We start from the raw sequence: 21,173 nt of genomic DNA, 5'->3' as shown, positions 1-21,173 counted from the left end.
ATTGACTTAACAACCTGAAGCCTTGATTTCCTCTTGTGTAGAAGGATGATAACCTGAGAACAGTGTTATTAAGATAAAAGGAGATAGCAAGTGAAAGCATCTACCTTCTAGCCCCCACCTAGTTCTCGTGTAGAACTCTGTACTTTATTTTCATGGCATTTATCACAGTTTATAATAATCTGTCATTACTTGATAAATTGTATCCCTTCCATTCTGAAATATCAATGGGAAAAAAGCAGTCAATGTAGTAGTGTCTTTCATTAACATAGTTGTGTGTAGACTACATTTAAACCCTTTTTATTTGAAAATCGTCACCCATTACTTTGAAGATTGGGGATGAGCCTGTATATCATTTTGCACTTGAAGGAACTGAAACTGCTAAATGGTATAGTGACACAGAAAGTACAGACTTCAGATCAAGTCTGATTCCACTTAGTTATATTTTTCCGTTTTTTTGCTTTTTTGAGATTTGCTGAAGCTGACTCTTAATTGTAAACGCAAAAATATCTAGCTTATGTTGTATTGTTGACCTTTAAAAAAATCATTAGGACACAATTGTTATTTTAGTTATGGCCTTATTTTGGTTTCCCTCATGAAGTTCCTCGTGGTGTCTTAGAGGTGATCCTAGAATTGGCAATAGAGTTAAAGGTCTTTACGCATTAAAATACATACTTCTGAAGACATTTTTTCATAACAACTGCTTTAGAGTATTTCAGATATAGTCACATTAAAAGAGTAGGATTAAGAAATTCAGCAGATGCTTAATTTAGGGCAAGATAAAGGGAAAAGGGCAGTTGAAATAACCTCAGTAACTTTGTGTAGACCGGTCTCCATTACAATCCCAACAAACCTAAAGTGTGTAAAGCAAGTGCCTCCGGGAACAAAAGAAGACATTTATCAGGTTTATCAATTGCAATAAACTTGCTTGGCTTCTGATTATAGATTGTTTTGAAATGTTTTGAAAATTAAAGTCATTTGAAATAATTTCTATAATTTTTTCCCAAAATACCATCCGAGGATTTCAGAAATAATGTTTCTGATTAGTATCTTGAATTATGTACTGATTAATTTTTCACTCAAAAGTTTTGCCCTCCCTTCCCCCAAAAGTAAGAAATCACTTATTCCCCACACATCAGTTATTAGCAGGAAAATAATGCCATTCAGCAACTTGCATTGGCAAGATTATATCTAAACACTACACTTAAAATTTTGTTCAGCACGTTTTAAACAGTTGTCACTGTTTAAATGTCACTTTTATTAACGTGGCTTTAGTACAGTAAAGTTAAAAGGTTAGTCAGTTTTTTGGGCCTCCCAGGTGGCGCAGCGGTTGAGCGCTGGGTTGCGAAGCTGCCCGCGGCTGCAGCGCCGGTTCGATCCCCGGCTGCTCCCCGGCCACCAGAGGAGGGTCCCACATGGCGCGCAGATCTCTCCTGCCACCCGCTGCTACCCTCAGCAGTGTACTTCAGTCCTTCTGCCTGCTCTGCTCCCCGCTCTGACTCTGGTGAATTCTCTCACCCTCCCGCGCTTCTGACTGTACCCAGTGCATGTATAAACAAAACAAACAAACAAAATAAATAAATAAATAAAGACATGCCTCTATTAAAAAAAAAAAAAAGGTTAGGCAGTTTTTTAAAATTAAGAACGTTCTGGTACAATCCCTAGGGTAATGGGTTTTAATTTTGGGGTTGGAAATCCATAAGATATTTTACTGTGTGATCTACTAATGCATACACACACATACACACACACACACAAAAACAAAGGTTTCACTGGAGAGAAATATCCAAATTGGTCAACATGGACAAGGTTCAAGAGCAATTGCCCAGAGAAAAAATAAAAGGAACTTTTAAATTAGCAATAAAAGTTTTTTCATTTATTTGTAAGGGAAGTGATGATTTGGGGAGGAGCTTACCAACGGAGAAGAAAGAACAGTATTCGCATAGGCATAGAAACAACAAAGTCTCTTTTTGAGGCATTTTCCCTTATTGAAAAACAGTTTGGTAGACTGGATGGAGAAACAAGGTTAGATACCAGAAAACTGAGAGGGTAGGGGGAGTCCTTGATGAAATACTGAAGATTTTACCTATATTCATGAGCTTGTAAGGCCCTTTGAAAGTTTTAAACAGGAAAGCGACATCTGACCTGGTAGCAGTGTAAAATGGATTAAAAAGGTGTAAAGTAAATACTAATGATTTTATGACCCATTAAATGAAAAGTTCTTGAGTTAGCTGTGGCTGAGGGAATGGAGAGAGATACTTGTGAGAGTATATATCTGAGATGAGAGGAAAGAGGAGGAGGTGAAATACAAATGGAGATACTCAGGGTCTAGAACTTAAGGAAATGATCTTTGCTAGAGACAAGGGTTTTTAGGGTTAGGTGTCATTGTGTAAATGGTACTTTACATGGATGTGGTTGAGATTTTTTTTTTTTTTAAAGCAAGAAGACCAAAGTGGTCTTCTCACCCATGGGATTGGGTAAGTTATACACACAATATGAAGAAGAAAAAAAGATGACTTTCTCTAAATAAAAGTAATAATAAAATATTTGAAGAGATCACCAGAAAAACTAAGATTGGAGGTTAGTTTCATGAAGAGAGGAAAAGGCAGTGGTGTTTAAAGCCACGAAGTGATCATGTAAGTTCAACATTGAGAAATAACCAAGCACTTTCAGAAATTTTTTATTATCCTAAATAAACCAACAAGTTGATGGTAGAGATTAGACTACAGATCATGTGGGACCTGATGGGGAATGGAGGGAAGTGAGAAATAAAAGTTTGATTTCAAAAGCACATTCAGAGGTGGTAATCAGAAACTAGATACATGCACTTTTTTTTTTTTCTAAAAAGGAAAGTCGTGAGTGTATGTTTATAGACAGAAGAGATGGAGCCAATAGCACAGAAGGAGGCTGAAGATGTAGAAAATATACAAAGAGGTTAACTGATTAAGCAGGTTTTCTGAAGATGCTGCAGACATTAGAATCTTACAGAATATGTATAGAGTAAGTGAGATTTAAAACAATCAGGATTTGATTGATTTCTAGAGTCCGGAAAGAGATGATAAACTACATGCCTGACAAGTAAAAGAAATAGCTTTATCAGCATCTAAAATGCCAGAAATTTAGATGGTATTTCATCTAATAAAGTAATTGATAGTGATCTGAGAAATATATAGCATTAATTCACAAACTGATTTCCTTTTAACTTATTAGATACTTCTGAGTTTTATTATGAATTATTTTGAAAATTGCTGAAAGTCACTGTCAATGTAAATACTTCAGAACAAGGAAGTCAGATTGCTCTAACAGCATTTTCTACTATTGCTAATTACCCTGTTCTGTCTAGTTTGGGAATACCCTGTATGCATAAGATTTAATTTGCTTCCAGGAATATGAATATTGCCTAACCAACTATAACAGTATATCTTTCATCAACATGTTGTGTAGCTCTTTTTAGAGTTCCTAACACAGTGAACAACTGAGCTAGAATGCATGTTTTTCCCTTTAAGCCTTGAAGTTCTGCAGAGATCTGAGATGGCACTGGAAAATAGTGAGTGTAATACAGAAAAGAATCTTATTTTCAAGGGCTTACAGCCACCATTATTGCCAACATTCACTTCCCCTAAGTCCGGAAGGATATAGAGTTGTTTAACAAGGCATTCAGTATCATCCCCTGATGTTGGTACTAAATACGGAGAAAGGGAAAAAGTTGGGTTTTTGCCATGTGAGCATCTCAGTCACTGGGTGGTTTATTTTTAGGTTTGAGGTGGGGGTTTGGCTCCACCAACTGATGTCTTCAGTAGCTGTAGTTGACAGTCCTAACAAGATGGCAAGGCACTTGAAAGATATAATTGTACCCCCACCCCACTGCAAATAGTTGGTTCTTGAGTTTTTCTGAGGTAACATTCGTTTATAGCATTGTATGGGTTTTAGGACTGCATTTTCTCACCATACCTGCCACCAAAAGTCCATTCACCAACTACTTCGCCTCTTCTTATTCTCTCAACCCTTTCCTCCCACTCTGGGAACCATCATCTGTTGTCAGTCCACAGGTTTGTTTTTGTTATTGTGTTCTTTGTGTTCAACAAATGAATAAAATCATACAGCACAAAATTGTTTCCTTTTATGGTGTTAAGGCATTGATACCTTACCATTTAGGGACAATATGCTACACCTGGAGGCTGGTAAGAGGAAACCAATTAAGGATATAAATGCTTCCCATATGACACATTTCATCCCCAAAGAAACAGTCAAAAATGAGAGAATGTTACATTTTACCTATGCAGAACTTAATTGTCTCTTCAAAATAATTCATGAACATGTAAAATTAAAACACTCCCTAGAACTCTAACATAATTGAGGCTACCGTGGTGAGGAATCCCAGTCAGTAGGTGCTTTGGAGGTAGGTATGGTGTGGTAACATACATCTGAAGAGGTGTGAAATCATGTACAATACAATTTAAAACAAGATAATTCATGAGTACTAGACTCTAAAATCATCTCCAAAATAGGAAGTGTTTCAATTTTCTTTTTGGTCACTGTAGTGGAAGCAAGCTGGTAGGTTCTCTATCCATTTGGGCAGATGGGTAAAAGAGAGTCCTAGAGGCCTCAGTGACTTTTTCAGGCTTTAATGATCTTTCTACACTAATTGTTGAGCAGCAAAGCCCCAGGCTGACAAGGCTGGGTGTAGGGAGGCTGGCAGGGCTTCCAACCCCCAGCGAATCTTATTCTTGGGGTTCTCTCTGGTGTTCTTACATGGTCCTGCCTCTGTAGTCACTCATCCTGTGCTACCTAGTCTCCACTAAACCGCGTCTCTGTGTGATGCCGCCCGTAAATGTCAGCCTCCAGGCTCAGTTATGCACACTTACGCATGCGTGCCCGAGCCCATGCTCCCAAGCACCGTCTGCATTCAAGGCCACAGGTGATAACCACAGAGGCCAGCAGCATAAAAAAGCCTGACCAATTCACTTATCCTACAGTCATCATCCAGCTAATCCTTTTAAAAGAGGGATTTTCCAGTCTTCTCAAAACATTTAATGATGTTTTGATGATACAATTTAATAAGTAGAAATATAGTATATCTTTATAATTGGAAAATTGATTTGCTGTGTTGCGGTTAATAGGCATTACACAGATAAAATGTATCTCCAGTTACCAAAGTAGTGAGTTGTACGTGTAATTATCCTCAACTTGACCATTAACGATGTATTTATTCAGCTTCCTCTCTTAGTGATTTTAAGTGTATCAGACAGTGTGTTTTTAATGCACGGTGTGTGCTATAGAAACACATTTTTGGTAATCATAATGATTTCTAAAATGAGTAAAGCCATAAATTATGTACATTAATGTGAATCCTGATTCAGAGTGACAAAACAAACCTATTTGATTGCATTTTGCATTATCTCTATTTTCTGTCAGGTAGTTAGGTATAATTTCAATTTCTTATTTTCTTTATTTTTCTTTTTCATTTAGCTAGTAGATATTATTGATGAGGTGCTGCCTATATATCACTAAAGAAAACACATGTTGCTAACCTTATTGTGAAGACTGTAGACAGTAGTTGAGTGAGCATGCATGAATACATAGCAGTGAGAACAGTTTTTGGCTTCAAAGGAAAAGAACTGGTCCTGTGAAAAAGAAAACCTAATTTAGATTTTGGGGTCACAACATCTCAAAATAAGTTTGGAGGAGTTAGCAAAGGCCAGATCATTCAAGGCCTTTAAGGACCTGTGTTAAGGATAGGTATTTATTACAAGCACAAAAAAATCCATGGATAAGTTTTTAAGTAGATCACCTAGTATGCTGTGTAAGGGGGAAAAAATGTAAATTAGTAGAATGGAAGAAATCCATTCTGAAATATTTTTCCATTTGCTTGCTTACTTACCCATTTTAAGTTGTTCCTTCTGTTGTCTTATTCTACACAATCCTGGTCAGTCCTTTTATTTGTATAAACTGTGAACTAATATAAGGTGGTAGTAAGGTAGCCTTGGTAAATCAAGAGAATTGCATGTGTTCTCATCAGCAATTCACGATGAAGAAATGACTTCCCAATTGAACTCTTTTTTTTTTTTAGACTTTAAGATATTGAGGTTAATGAAGGACACTGCTCTTTGGTTCTGCCTTGATTTGTTTCTAGTTACACTCCCAAAGGTTTTACTTTTTTTCTTAGAAATGTCATATTAAGAGGCTATTTTTATATGCTTGATATTTGTAATAGAATATATCAGATTTCTCTTTATATAGGGGCTTAACTAGGTGTATAAAAGAACATGAACATAGGATATGATGCCCCAGAATATCCATATTATAGAAGAATTAGTATAAATTATTATTCTTCCTGTAAATGCTCTAAATCTTCTCATTAAAATTGAGGCATATAAGATAGGATTGCATAAGAGCTCATATTACATAGAATTGTAACTAGAGCCTGAATTTCCTAACCCTGGGGCTGGTGCTGTTTCCACTATTCCTTTATTATATAAAATTGATATGTGCATATATATATATATCTATAATGTGAACAAGACTTCCTCAAAAGGTAAAAATTATACACAATTTTAAAAATTATTATATGAGTTTAATAGTTTATGCATAAAATGGTATTCAAGATAATACTTAGTAACCCAATTGATGACATTTGGAAGGATGTCTGGACCACCCATCTTAAATGTTTGCTTTCTTCCTCATCTCAAATGGGCATTTATACTGGATACACATTGGTCATATAGATGCCAAATAATAATTAGCTATCAGATTCTCAAATTAAGCATCAAGGATTTGCCTCAATTATTTTTTATAAGCCTCTGTTCCCCTTTCCTCCATACCAATCTTACTCTTCTCCAGTTGCATTAATTTACCATACAGCATCAGAAATATTCTTGGGGCTTCCCTGGTGGCGCAAGGGGTTAAGACACAAAACTATGAAGCTATCCGCAGCCACTGTAGCACGAGTTCGATCCCAGCGAGGGAGATGAACCACATGGCACAGCAGACTTCTGTCTCTGGTGAATCCTCTAACATCACGCACCTCTGGCCTGCACCCCACTTCTTGTATGCATAAATAAGTGAATCTTTAAGAAAGAAAGAAATGTTCCTTCTCAGCATTCACTCAAATACTTTTCAGACGTATTCTAAAAATTGTCTCTAAAAGAAAACCCCAGGGCCTCCCCTGGTGGCACAGCAGTTGAGTGCTGGGCTGCGAAGCTGCCCGCAGCCTCTGCAGTGCTGGTTTAATCCCCGGCCACGGGTGAGGGTCCCACATGGCGTGACAGACCTCTCCTGCCGCCCGCTGCTCCCCTGAGCAGTGTACTTCAGTCCTTCTGCCTGTTCTGTTCCCCGCTCTGGCTCTGGTAAATTCTCTCACCCTCCCGCACTTCTGACTGTACCCAGTGTTTGTATAAATAAATAAATACATCTTTTTTTAAAAAAAAAAAAGAGGTAGAGATGACATAATATAAATAAATAAATAAGACAAATTTTTATTTACCAAAATGTAATCTTTATTTTGCATAGTAAAAAGTTATGTGTGTTACTAATTTGGGAGGAAAATACTTTTAAATTTACTTGAGCATTGACTTAACTGAAGGAGTGGTTTATATATTTTGCAGTACAAATGATTGTCATTTGTTAATTTTTTGTTTTCTTAATAGTGTGTGTCTGACATACCTCCATGTAGCAGGTTGTATTGTGTGCGTGTTAAAGATTTGTGGAGGTTGTTCTTAGAAGTCTTAAATCTGAATTCTTAAAATCTAAATATATAGAATTCTTCAGCAGTACCAATTTACTGTACCCTGCTTAAGTCTTAAGTACTATCAAATTCTAATGTAAAGCCAAGTTAGCATATGTATATCTATGGTTGCCTAAATGACTATATCATCTATCTGTTCCATATGTGAAGAACTACGGTGATTCTTCCAAACAGTGTTGAACAGATTTGTTTTATCTAATCCTCCCCTTTCCCTAACTTTGTTTTTCTCCTTTCCATCATGCACTCTCTGCTTTAGTTCTTTCTCATTATCATATTTTTATGTGTGTAGTTGTTATGCTCCTAACCTGAAAGATTTTCCTCCTATTTTTGGAAAGTCTTTCCTAATTATTGGTAATCTTTTTTTTTTTAACCTGATCTCTGAAACTTAAAATCCTCACTTTACAAGTTACTTAATTTTTATAATATCAAAAACCCGTATAGCTCATTAATTTATTAGTAATAAATCATATATGAGTTCATCATAAGCAGTAGTAGTTTATACTTTTATATGTTATTTTAAAAAGAATATTTAAAACAGCTTTAGTTCTTCCTCATTTGTGTCAAGGTACATGTGATTTTTCTCCAATCCTTGATATTGTTAAACCTTGGTTTTATAATTTAGGAAATAATTTCTTTGCGGGTGACTTCCTATTTCATATAGTACAAGGTTACAAGAAGTTAATAATATGGAGAAGTTGAAGACCTCTAAGGCAACTATTAGTATTTTCATGGCTTATTCTTGGAACTGCTGCTTATAGAGAGGAAGAGATCTGTAGTTTTTCCTGGGTTAATCTTTACATAAGCAGGGCAGATTAATCTCTTAGCATTAGTTAGTACTTAAAATTCTTTTCAACTGTAAATTCATGTCTCCTATGAGAGATTGTCCTATTGTTTTTCCATTGTTCTCTATTTCTTCCTGGGAGCCTACACATGGACATCCTCCCTTTTTTCTTATTTTTTTATTTTGCATAGAAGAACTGGGATAAAGGCTAGAGGTACAGGGGAGCGGGGTGAGTGGATTTGCCAGAGACAGATTAGGGAGCAGACCTGGTGTATTTTACTGAAATACACTGCTAAGGGGCCTAAGGAGAGCAGCGGGTGAGACAGGAGACGTCTGCAACAGGAGACGTCTGCCACCACGCTGTATGTGGATTAGCTCCCTGGCTGGGATCCGACTCAGGCCAAAGAGGTGATAGCACTGAGACTTAATCCTGAGGCCACCAGGGAGGCCGTGGACATAGGCCCTGGACATCCTCATTCTAAGGCGTTTCCAAGACTGCTGAAAGAGTCAATACAGCATTTCCTAATGTAATCCATCTTTAACTCAGATAAAAGAGAACCTTTTTGCGCCAACATGAAAAGTTATACAAACACTGACCAATTTTGCCATGTCCTTTTATTTTGTTTTTCTTATTAATATTGACATCTGCCTTTTAAAAGGTAGGGGCTAAGGAATGTTTTGCATCCACAGCTTTATCTTTCCCTAGGTACTGTTGCCATTAACCATATTTGCACAAAGGTCCAGCACCTTATCGGGACCTCAGAATGATTTCAAGGAAACTATAAAAACTACATTTCTGTTCAACTCCAGTCTGAAGCTAGAGGTTTGGAGAAAGGACAAGACACATACTGTAAAACCAATTTTTGGAGGACCTCAAGAGTAGTTTTTCAGTCCTTGTACAACCTAGCCATTCAAATCAGCTTTTAATCGGGCCTCCCTGTGGTGCAGGGGTTAAAGTCTCAGCACTGTCGACCTATCTGCAGCCACTGCATGAGTTCAATCCCCAGCCAGGGAGTTAACCCACGGTAGACCTCTCCTGTCTTGCCTACTGCTCCCCTAAACAGTGTATATCAGTAGGTCCATCTGCCCTGTTCCTGACTTAGTTTCTGATGAATCCTCTTAGCCCCTGCACCTCTAGCCTACACCCCAGTTCTTGTATGCATAAATAAATAAAATAAAATCTTTTTTAAAAAACAAATCAGCCTGTAATCTTTTCAACCTTACTAATAAGTAAGATGATTTTTTCCCCCTCAAAATAAAATAGAAAAGTAAAAAAGTAGGAGAAAGGGTAGTCTCCTATCCTGTGGAAGGAGTATAATATTGCATATGTGTTTGAGGAAAAGAGAAATGTTTATATCCCCTGATCATTTGATGGTATTATAATTTAATGCCTTTTCTCAAATCTAGTAGCAAAAACCGAAGGCTTACTTTAAAAATCTTAAATTCACAGACTGAAGTTCTAACTCCTACTCCCCCAAATCTGTAAGTCTTCATCCAATAAGAACTCAAGATACTATTTTAGAAGTTTGATGTCTCTGAATTTTCTGGATCCTCCACTGGGTAGGTGACAAAGCTAGAGATATTCCTTAATGCTCAGGTGATGACATAGCCACATGAATTGTAATCTTGTTTGTTTACAGTGACAAAAGGGAAAAAAGAAATTGGAGTTGAGAGTACAAAGTACAAGTTCCTGTCTTGAACTTTGAGTATTAATCATATAGAAGTCAAGTTTGGGACAGAATGAGCACTTACCCAATTGAGGTATAGGTAGGTAAAGATCTAGTTTGATTTCTTTGGTTACAGAAATGCCTCACTACAGCATTGGAGATAGACATCTTAACCACAATCAGATAAATGCAAAAGGGAAGTGTTCTTTTAGCTTTCCACATATCTTTCTGGACATTAAGGTAATGTAGGTGTTACAGATGGGGTTTGTGGTAAGACTTGAGAAGTATAAAATTAATATCTAATAGGAAACTTAACTGTTAGCAAAGAGAGTGAACACTTGTCAGTTAAATTTTTTGATATTAGCATAATCTTGATACAAAAACCTGATGAGAAGTAGAAAGAAAACAAAGGCCATTATCAATTATGACCATAAAGTCTACTAATATATGAAAAATTAAACATCATCAAATTAGGGTTAATGTAGGAAAGCCATGTTGATTTTATGGAATTCATGCCATTAAAATTCTTAGAAAGCTAGAAAAGAAGGAAACTGCCTTCATCTCTAAAGAACATGCATAAAAATTTATAGGAAAATATAATTTTTTTTATACTGGTATTTCACCATGAAGACCAGGAGGTTATTTGGCAATGTGCTGGAGTCACAGCCAGTGTAATAAAGCAAGAAAAAGTAAAGAGAGAATTAAGAATTTGCAATGTTGTTTTATACTGAAGCAGTACACAAAAATACGTTGCATTTCTATACATCAACAAAGAATTAGAAAATGGGATTTTAAAAGATATAGAGATGCCTTTTACAGGAATACAGAATCAAAGACTTCAGTTCTTCCAAATTAATTTCTAGATTCAGTGCCACTAATCAACATTCCAATAGAGTATCACTTATTTTCATTGAAGTGTCAAACTTTAATCCAAATGATAAATCCCCCTGGGGATGCTACCTTTGAGAGTGGTTTGATGGTCCATTTCAGGGTCATATTATAAAATAGAAATTTGACACTGTTGAAGCACATTTATCCAAAGACTTCCTAGAATATTTCCATTTGAAGACCACTGAAATATATCACTTTATTTTGGGTAGCAAGTAAAATTTACTTTTTAAAAAAAGAAAAGTCTTCAAAATATTAAGGTGAAGAGAACAAAGCTGTGAATTTTATGTCATTCCAGGTTTTACCTGATGGCCAATATCCTCTAACATTACCACATTCTGAGTTCTAGCCCACCTTTCTTTGTTCATCCCTTAGATTTTTCTATATGAAGTAAACGTCTTTTAGCTATATATTTTTTCTTTCTCCATTGGACTCATGCTCTCTCTCTCCATGTTCACACAATAGCAAAATATTTCCCACACACTAATCTAATTCAGTGACCAAAAAACATGGACTTTGAGCGTAAACTTCTAAATATGTGTCCTGGCTTCACTGTTTACTAGCATTGTAATCTTGGGGGACTTAAGTTTCACTTGTCTCCTCACTTGTAGAATTCCTGAAAAATACTTCCAGTGAAGTGTTACTGGAACAAAGAGTTGAATCTGGACCATGTTTGTTTAATATTTTTTAAAACATCTTCTTGTTCCTTTGAGGATGTGACTAAAACTCACTTGTTTGCTCCAAAAGCAGAGATAGGTGGGTATACATGTGAGAGAGACATTGACACTTGAGACTGGGTCTCAAAAAAGTTACCCTATCCCCAGAAATTCTCTTTATTTTAGTAGTTGAGTTTCATATTTTCTGCCTGTCAGTCCTCCTATTCAGAGTAGAAATCTTCTTGGTAAATAGATTTCAGATGAAAGAAATTCAGCTTATTTATTTGCTTATAAATATGAATAATGAAGAAACAGTCAAATAGCATGCAAATCCAAGATGGAAAAATAGAAGGAATATGTATAAGCAAATAAGATATTCTAAGAGAGGTTTAAGAGGCTGTTGCACCCATAAAACAAAGACAATTTTAGTAATAAAATTGATTTACACTCAGGAATACTATTGATCTTTAATTAAAATTGGAAGAAATTCCCTAGAATTTCTGGTGCTGAGAAATGGGAGAAAGGAGAGAAAAGTTTTATAGTGGATAGGCCTACTATTCCTAAATAGGAATTCTGGTAGGATGGAGAAGGCCAGAAGTAAATAAAGTAGTAGTTGAAGAAAAATTATCTGAGTTAAAATCTTGGCACTTTTGATCAGAAGAGTTTGTTAATACATAAAAAAGAATGGCTGAAAAAGAAAAACATTTATCTAGTCTCATGAAATTTCAGAGCTAAGGACAAAGGAAAATCTCATAATTTGGGGTGTGGGATGAAATGGGAATCACTTTTAAGAAAGAAAAATCAGATTGGTATTAGACATCAACCTTGGGTCCTAGAATATGTGAAATGATTTTAATTTTGAGGGAAATCCTTAAAAGCCTATAGTTCTGAAGCAATCTTAGTTGACCGTAGATGTGAAAATCTATTTAGAAATAGATCTTCACTATTTAGAAATTTCTGAAAGGATGCATAAAAATGTAGATTACTTCCTCAGACTTTCGGGGAGGAAGCGGGGCAATTTGTATTCCATCAAATGAATTATAGTTAAGCCAAGCCACAACAAAAAAATCCACAAAAATGTGAGATTAGGAAACAAGATAAGTATGTGACATAAAAAAATCCTAGGGAGACAAATCACTGGTTTAGGACATAATTGCTTAGATTAAAACAGCGCCTTGAATTCTAACAATGTCTTCAAAAACAAGATGAATTCTGTTGCACAAAATCTAAGAATCAGAAGGTGGACTATGTTAGATATAGAAAAGCTCACAAATTTTCTGAAAATTTCAAAAAGGCAGAAAATCGATAAAATATAAGGGGCTCTTTTGAAAATCCAAATATGAATCAAATGGATAAATAGTACTAATTCTCTAGATTTTATCACACCACTTAGATGGCAGTGAATAATATAAGTACTTTTTATTATTCCATTTTTAAATTAAAAAATCAACTTGTAAAGCAAACTGGAAATAATAAAAATTTAGTGTGAAATAATCACATAGCCAAAATAATGGTACGTCTTTATATGAGGAAGTCAGAAAAACTTTCTAAAGTGAGATGGAAGAAGAAATGGAGATTCAAATATAACATCTAACATCATAAAAATAACCAAAAAACCTAAAAATAATAAATTCAGAGTCAACAGAGAAGAAAATAAGTTCTCCAGATCTTTCATAATGAAGGTACATTATGGAAAAATAGTGTAAATATATGAGTAAATAGTAAATACTGAAACTAAATGACCCAAAATTACAATTTCTTGGTTGAGCCAAGTTTGGGTTTAGATTATGGAAAGATTAAAACTTTATAGAATTCTTACATGTACATGGTAAAGAAGCTAAATGATTCTACAAAGTTTGTTATGAGAATTGGCAAGCCCAGACTCCACCCCCAGCTCATTCTTTGAGATACCTCTTTCCCCCCGGAGATGTATCTTTTAATAGATTCCTTTGAAGAATTTCTTTTGTATTTATCTCTCGCCCTTTAGATAACAGTGTCATATTGCTACTTTTTACACTTACAGAGAGAATATACCTCACCCTGTTACAGGGCACAGAGAGGGGCACCCCAAGCCCCGCAAACCTGTCTGCTCTAAATAGGTACTGCCATCCGCCGCATCAACACAAAACATGTGAGGCTTTAATGAAAAAGAACTTAAATGCAATTAGTAAACAATACAGGAAAGGCAAAGAATACAGCTTCTAAATCAAGCACCCAAAGTTACCCATCCCCTCATGGATAAAAGTCCACCCTACCACTGTTACACAAATCCTTCCTGTTCCCCCAACTTCCCCTTGTGACCTCCCATTTCAGTACTCTTTGGATCTCCCTTTCAGATTAGTCTAATTTCTCAGATAATGTTCTTCTAATGTCAACCCATACTCTTCCCAGTTGGGGAGAGAATTTAGGAAACTGAATTCATGTAACTTTTAACCACTCTTATTTTAGCCTGGTAGGTAGGGAGACTTATTTTACTTTTGTAACTTCCCATGTGGTTTGAAATTTTTTAATCTGTGTCTTGTAGTACTTTTATAATTACAATGTTATTTTTAAATATTTTATCAAATCTTAATTTATGTAACTTGTTTAGTAATTATTTGGCTATATTAGTAGTTGAATCACCATTTATATTTATCTTTTTTGACTCTGGCTCCAGTATATTTTATAGCAGTTTCAGTTGCCTGAGAGCAAAAGCTTTGTGGCTCTGTAGTTTTTTGTTGTTGTTTTGAGGTGTTGTTGTTTTTTACCTTATTAAAACAGCTTATTTTCTGCTTGGTAAGGAGAGACTGATTTGATACTTGTTCATATGCAACCTTGACCATAAATAGTTCTATAATCATTTTTATAAATCTTAGGAAAAATTAAAAGTGGTATACTGAAATGAGCCCTCATTTTGAAAAAGATTATCATTTATAATCATCAATAATCCTCAAAATTTATAACTACTTTGATTATATTATACTGTGCTGTAGATCAGTATTCTGTGGTGTGGAATTTGTTAAGTATTCACTTAAAATAAACATGTTTTATATTTTATAACCGACAAGTATGTTTTGGAAAGTCTTTGAATGTAGGTGCCAAAAACTGATGATTAAGGGGGGAAAACATGTATCTGTTAACGTTGTAGCTTATTCTCAGTGGTTTGACATTGAAAATTAAGCTAATTCAATCACCAAAAGCTTTTTGAGAATCTGGCATTGGCATATGCAAAACTCAACAACCTGTCTTACTACTTAATCAGAAAGACTTGATTCAGTTGTTAGGGCATTGCTTAAGTTGATGATCAGGATTGCAAGTGTTTGAAATAATATTGTATGGGCTATGTTCACAAGTCAGTTGACTAACAGAATTTATGTTTATAGTTTCTTCCGGTTTACTTGTGTCTCTAGCTTACCAGGTATCTTTCAAAGATGCAAATCCCTTTGATAGTTCAAAACCATCCATTAAAATGTGTAGATTGATAGCCTGATAGACTTCCACTGCTCATTTTTAATAAAATATAGAACTGGGCTGGATGTTGTAATGTTTTTGTCAAGATACAGTCTTCTAAAATGGTATTATGTAGGTGATCTCATTTAGTTTCATGTGGCTTACAGTATTCAATAGGAGTATCTATAAAAATTATCTGTATATACTTTAAAGGAAAGTCAGGAAGGAATAAGTTCCAATCTTTGAAGCTGGTATGGGCATGAAGCATGTTAGCTCTTGTTCTGGAGTGCCTGGATTTGAAAGATTCTGGTTGAGCACTGCCAAGTAGTATTCTATAATGATGGGAATGTTCAGTTTGTACTATGTAATTTGATAGCCACTAGTCTATCTGACTAGTTCTTAAATGAGGAACTGAATCTTTAATTTTAATTAATTTATATTAAATAGCTATGTGTAGTAAATGGCTCCTGTGTTAGTGCAGTAAGTATTAAAAAAAAAATAAGGGAAAATGAAATCATATCATGTGTCCCACATGATTCCTGTGTGAGACTTCTGATCCAAGTAAGTTTGCTTGTCATAAATAGGCTCTTCAACCTTAAAATCCATCTTCTAGGGCCTCCCTGGTGGCACAGGAGTTAAAGACAGCACTATCAAGCTGCTGGCAGCCACTGCAGCATGAGTTTGATCCCCAGCCAGGGAGCTGACCCACATGGGGCAACAGACCTCTCCTGTCTCACCTACTGCTCCCCTCAGCAGTGTATTTCAGTAGATCTGCCTGTTTGGTTTCCTGCTCTCTCCGGTGTATCCTCTCACCCCCACCCCCACCCTCGACCTCTGGCCTGTACCCCAGTTCTTGTATGCATAAATAAATAAATCTTTTTTAAAAATCCATCTTCCTCTTTCGCCACCTGCCCGCCGCCATCATGGGTCGCATGCATGCTCCCGGGAAGGGCCTGTCCCAGTCGGCTCTGCCCTATCGCCGCAGCGTCCCCACATGGCTGAAATTGACTTCTGACGACGTGAAGGAGCAGATCTACAAACTGGCCAAGAAGGGCCTGACTCCCTCACAGATCGGTGTGATCCTGAGAGACTCACATGGCGTTGCACAAGTGCGTTTTGTGACAGGCAATAAAATCTTGAGAATTCTTAAGTCCAAGGGACTTGCTCCTGATCTTCCTGAGGATCTCTATCATTTAATTAAGAAAGCTGTTGCTGTTCGGAAGCATCTTGAGAGGAACAGAAAGGATAAGGATGCTAAATTCCGTCTCATTCTGATTGAGAGTCGTATTCACCGGTTGGCTCGCTATTACAAGACCAAACGGGTCCTCCCTCCCAATTGGAAATACGAGTCATCCACAGCCTCTGCCCTTGTTGCATAAATTTGTGTATTCAAGCAATAAAATCATTGTTTAATAACTAAAAGCAAAAAAAAAAAAAAAAATCCAGGGCCTCCCCGGTGGCGCAGCGGTTGAGCGCTGGGTTGCGAAGCTGCCCGCAGCCTCTGCGGCACCGGTTCGATCCCCGGCTGCTCCCCGGCCACTGGAGGAGGGTCCCACATGGTGCGCAGACCTCTCCTGCCGCCCGCTGCTCCCCTCAGCAGTGTACTTCGGTCCTTCTGCCTGCTCTGCTCCCCGCTCTGGCTCTGGTGAATTCTCTCACCCTCCCGCGCTTCTGACTGTACCCAGTGCATGTATAAACAAAACAAACCAGCAAACAAATAAATAAAAAGCATGCCTCTATAAAAAAAAAAAAAAAAAATCCATCTTCTATAATAGGTCATAGATCCAGTCTCCCCACTGCTTAACTTTTTTTTTTTACTTAGGGGAGAAAACTGCATAACTAATGCTAAGATTGAGACTAGTTTGATGTCACTAATAGATGCTTTCCATCATCACCTCAACTTTTTTTGAGTGTTTGAATCCAACTCTTTTCATCGGTGGAAAAAGAATCTTTTTGACATTCGTTGCCCAGTAAGTTTTTATTTAACAAACTCCTCTAAACTTGTTTTAAACTTGCAGTTATGAAGGCATCTGTTCAATTTACCAATAAAGCTCACGTTTCCTAGTGACTCATTGACCCAGTACTCCCTAAATGTCTCTAGAATCTTAAAAGAATTTAAAAATATAACTACTTTAAAAGTAACTGACAATATTCTTTTTCAAAGAAGAGAAAAGATTTGCCACAATTTTCAATTTGAAATATAAAATATAGGGTTCTTCTAAAAAAATTTTCTAAGTGTTTGAGTCCATTCTCTTACAGCACAGTATATGTGGTCTGTGTCTTCAATCAAAGTTGCATTTTTCCAGTTGTCACCTAATGAAGTTCTATGATCTCACAGTGGCATATGCCCTTGTTGCTGATTGTGGTCTCACAGGTAGTGGAGTGTGCCCTTGTTCGTATAATGATTTAAGAGAAGAAGAAAATACAGCCTATCTCAGAGAAACGAGTTGCATACACTGTTTCAACATAAAGCAAATGAGAGAAAATGTGTTAAAACTGCATCATACTAAATACCTAGGGTATTTTTTTTTTTAAGATTTATTTATATATGTGTACAAGAATGGGTACAGGCCAGAGGTTGCTGGGGAGGGGAGGGTGAGAGGATTCACCAGAGACAGAGTAGGGAACAGAACAGGCAGACTGACTGAAATACTCTGCTGAGGAGAGCAGTGGGTGAGACAGAGATCTGCTGCACCGTGTGGGTAGCTAGCTCCCTAGCTGGCCAGGGATGGAACTCTGCGGATAGATTGGAATAGCTTTGCAGTGCTGTGCTTAACCCCTTGCACCACCAGGGAGGCCCTAAACACCTAGTTTTTAAATTTCACTAGCTTAAATTTTGATCACTGTAAGTATCAATATTTCCATGTTAATTTAAAAAATAAATTATGTTGCTAATCTTTTCTAAAGTGAATGTTGAGCTTCTCTATACTTTGTTCTATACTTTGTAATGCATGTGGTTCTCTAAAGAGATCATAACTCTCCTGTTTACAGTTGCCACCTTACTTTTGTAAATAGTGCTACAAATTACATATTCTTAAAGTGGCAGTGCCTAACTTACTTGGTCCCCTTAAGGATTCTAAAGTGAACTTCACTCTACTTGCTTTGGTATTGATAAAACCCTGAGCTACTGAGCTGTTAAATAATTGACAGCCTTTGTATAGTAGTATTATGTCTATTGACTGTGGATCAGTCTAGTGGAATCTATTGGACTCATGGTCCCCTTGCACAGCTGATCTAAAATCTGATTTTTTTTTTCCTACTTTTTCATACTTGAGTATCTTCTTAACCATCTTTTATGACTTTGGTCCATTCTCATCTTTGCCAGTAATTGCTATTAATAGTCAAATATTCACCTCATTTGTTCATTTATGATGTTAGAGCCTGCTATATCTCTTTTTTTCTTGTTTCTTCTGTCAGTTTATTTTAAAAAAACAGGCTTTAATTTTTATAACCTAAGTAAGCATCAGAAGTAGGGTTTTTTTAATGGTTGCAAACATAACCATCTTTATGTTTTCTGGAGTCTTCGAGTTTTCAATTATTTCTCAATATTTTACAATTATTTCTTCTTTGGAATGCTCAGTGACTTGTTAATAACTTAGAAAATAATTGTGGGGAAGTGTTATTGTTTTTCTGAATCATTGGAACTTCCAGAAGCTTGATTGCTATGTAGATGGGCCCATGACTAACTGGAAGTACTTAACAGATTTTCTAGGTGACATAAGTTCTGACATTCTATAGAACATAACATGTATTATTAGTTCTCCAGATTCATCCATGGTTGAAGCCAAATTCAAATCAGTACATCTTGGACTTTAGAATCTAGTGCTGTGTGTAATTTTAGAATGGAATTCTTAGCATGAAAGTATATCAAAACTTAAGTGGTTTGTCATATATTGCCTACATTTTAAATTGGATAAGACTTTCACATCCACATATACTTTTTTTTTAATGATTTATTTATTTATACATACAAGCACTGGGTACAGTCAGAAGCGTGGGAGGGTGAGACAATTCACCAGAGCAGGGAGCAGAACAGGCAGACTGACAAAGTACACTCCTGAAGGGAGCAGCGGGTGCGGCAGGAAAGATCCGCGTGCCATGTGGGACCCTCACCCGGCAGCCGGGGATTGAACCAGCTCTGCAGTGTCTACGGGCAGCTTTGCAACCCAGGGCTCAACTGCTGCGTCACCAGGAGGCCCCACATATACACTATTTAGAGCACAGTTTTCAAAATATCACACATTTTTAAAACACTTCTTTAAAAAATGGCATTTTAGTGTTTATCTAAACTGACCTTAAAAGATTTTTGAGTACTAGTTTATTCATCAAAACAAAATCTTGTGCCTCCCCAGTGGCGCAGCGGTTGAGCGCTGGGTTGCGAAGCTGCCCGCGGCCTCGGCGGCGCCGGTTTGATCCCCGGCTGCTCCCCGGCCACCGGAGGAGGATCCCACATGGTGCGCAGACCTCTCCTGCCACCCGCTGCTCCCCTCAGCAGTGTACTTCAGTCCTTCTGCCTGCTCTGCTCCCCACTCTGGCTCTGGTGAATTCTCTCACCCTCCCGCGCTTCTGACTGTACCCAGTGCATGTATAAACAAAACAAACAAACAAATATAATAAATAAATAAATAAATAAATAAAAACATGCCTCTATAAAAAAAAAAATCTTGACCCCTAAAAGAATTAGCTTTCCTTTATAGACAATAGCAATGAATCTATCTGCATTACCAAGAAACTATTCCAAGAGATTGAAGGGAGTTTTTTGTTCATTTGTTTGTTTTCTTAGCAAATTGTAATGACATCAGGAATTGACAGGAGTCATTTCAGTAATTTATTCTGTTAAAGGAAGGAGGTACAGTAGTAGATGATTCTATTTAGGGACATTTTTTAATGCTAGTTTTCCTGTTTTGCTGAGAAAGGATTCATGTGGTCATCTTTTTTCCTTTGTCATTGAACAGGAAAAAGTTACCAGGTGAAGCAGGTTCTTAAATTATTATTTCATACAATTTTAGGAAATACCTTCTGCTGTAAGTGAAGTAACTGTAAGAGTTCCCTGCCAAAAGGAAACCCTTCGTATTCACAATGGGCCATCTGTTTAACATTGAGTTGACCTTTCATTTTGTTCTGGAAGGGGCAAGATTTCCTCCACCCTGATACACTGTCCTTTTCTGTACTTCATAACACCTATGCCCACCCCCAACTTAGGTTATAGGTTTTTATTTGACTGCTTAGATTTTGCCGCCTACAAGAAACCTAAGTAATAAGCACAACAAAACAACTATATTCTTAGTGTGTGGTTGATAGCTTTTTACTTCTTTTGTGGGTATTGCTTAGGTGCAGAGAGTGAGTAAATCTTAATTATTTATTGATTCTTTCATCCAAAAGTGTTAGAAACTTAGTGTCAGGTACTGAGCTCAGCACTAGAAATCTAGTGGTGAGCAAGCAGGGTGATTCTTGCCCACTAGAACTTCTGATGTAGTTCATAGCACATCATCATTGTTAATCTGTGAGCATAGGCCCTGCTCTTTTAATTTTTTTTTCCTTAAGTCTTCATTCCCCATTCCTTCTCCATAAGCATCCACTCATATATACATGTCATTAGTATTTGTCTTTGGAGATATACATTTGTGTATGTTTCGATCTGTGTATGCCTTACTGTTTTTCACCCAGTGCTTTATTTTTAAGTCCTAATGGTCAAAGTCCCTGCTTCTAACTTTGCTTATCTGCATCCAACACTTTTCCTTTGGATTGAATGTTGCTTTCTATTCTCTGATACAAGTAACACTGCAGTGAGCACCCTTTGTTTATGTTATGTTAGAGCCTGTGCAGCTGTTTCTTTAGAATACTTAACCAAAAGTGAGATTCTAGACCATAAGTAAACAATGGATTACCAGAGCATTCACACAAGTCTTCCTATTTTACTCCTTTCTCTCCAGTACTTGACATAACTCACTTTTCTAATTTCTAGTTTTGAAGTGATATTTCTTGCATTTCTCTGGTAGTTGGTAAGATTG

General features: G+C 36.7%; 2 protein-coding genes across 2 annotated transcripts in view; both read left to right on the top strand.

Annotated features, from left to right (window-relative positions):
• Window positions 1-21,173, top strand: part of ABHD17B (abhydrolase domain containing 17B, depalmitoylase) — a gene marked incomplete at its 3' end in the record, with an annotated part of 39,771 nt that overhangs the window by 5,002 nt on the left and 13,596 nt on the right. The gene's annotated exons all lie outside the window — the stretch shown is intronic.
• On the top strand, window positions 16,013-17,028 carry LOC311172966 (small ribosomal subunit protein uS15). Its single transcript, XM_084236601.1, has one exon. The coding sequence runs from the start codon at window positions 16,086-16,088 to the stop codon at window positions 16,539-16,541; it is 456 nt and encodes a 151-aa protein (XP_084092727.1). The 5' UTR covers window positions 16,013-16,085; the 3' UTR covers window positions 16,542-17,028.

Source organism: Talpa europaea (assembly GCF_964194135.1).
Source record: "Talpa europaea genome assembly, chromosome: 7".
NCBI classification, from domain to species: Eukaryota; Metazoa; Chordata; class Mammalia; order Eulipotyphla; family Talpidae; genus Talpa; species Talpa europaea.
The sequence above is the reverse complement of the archived record's forward strand: the minus strand, read 5'-3'. Positions and strand labels throughout refer to the sequence as shown.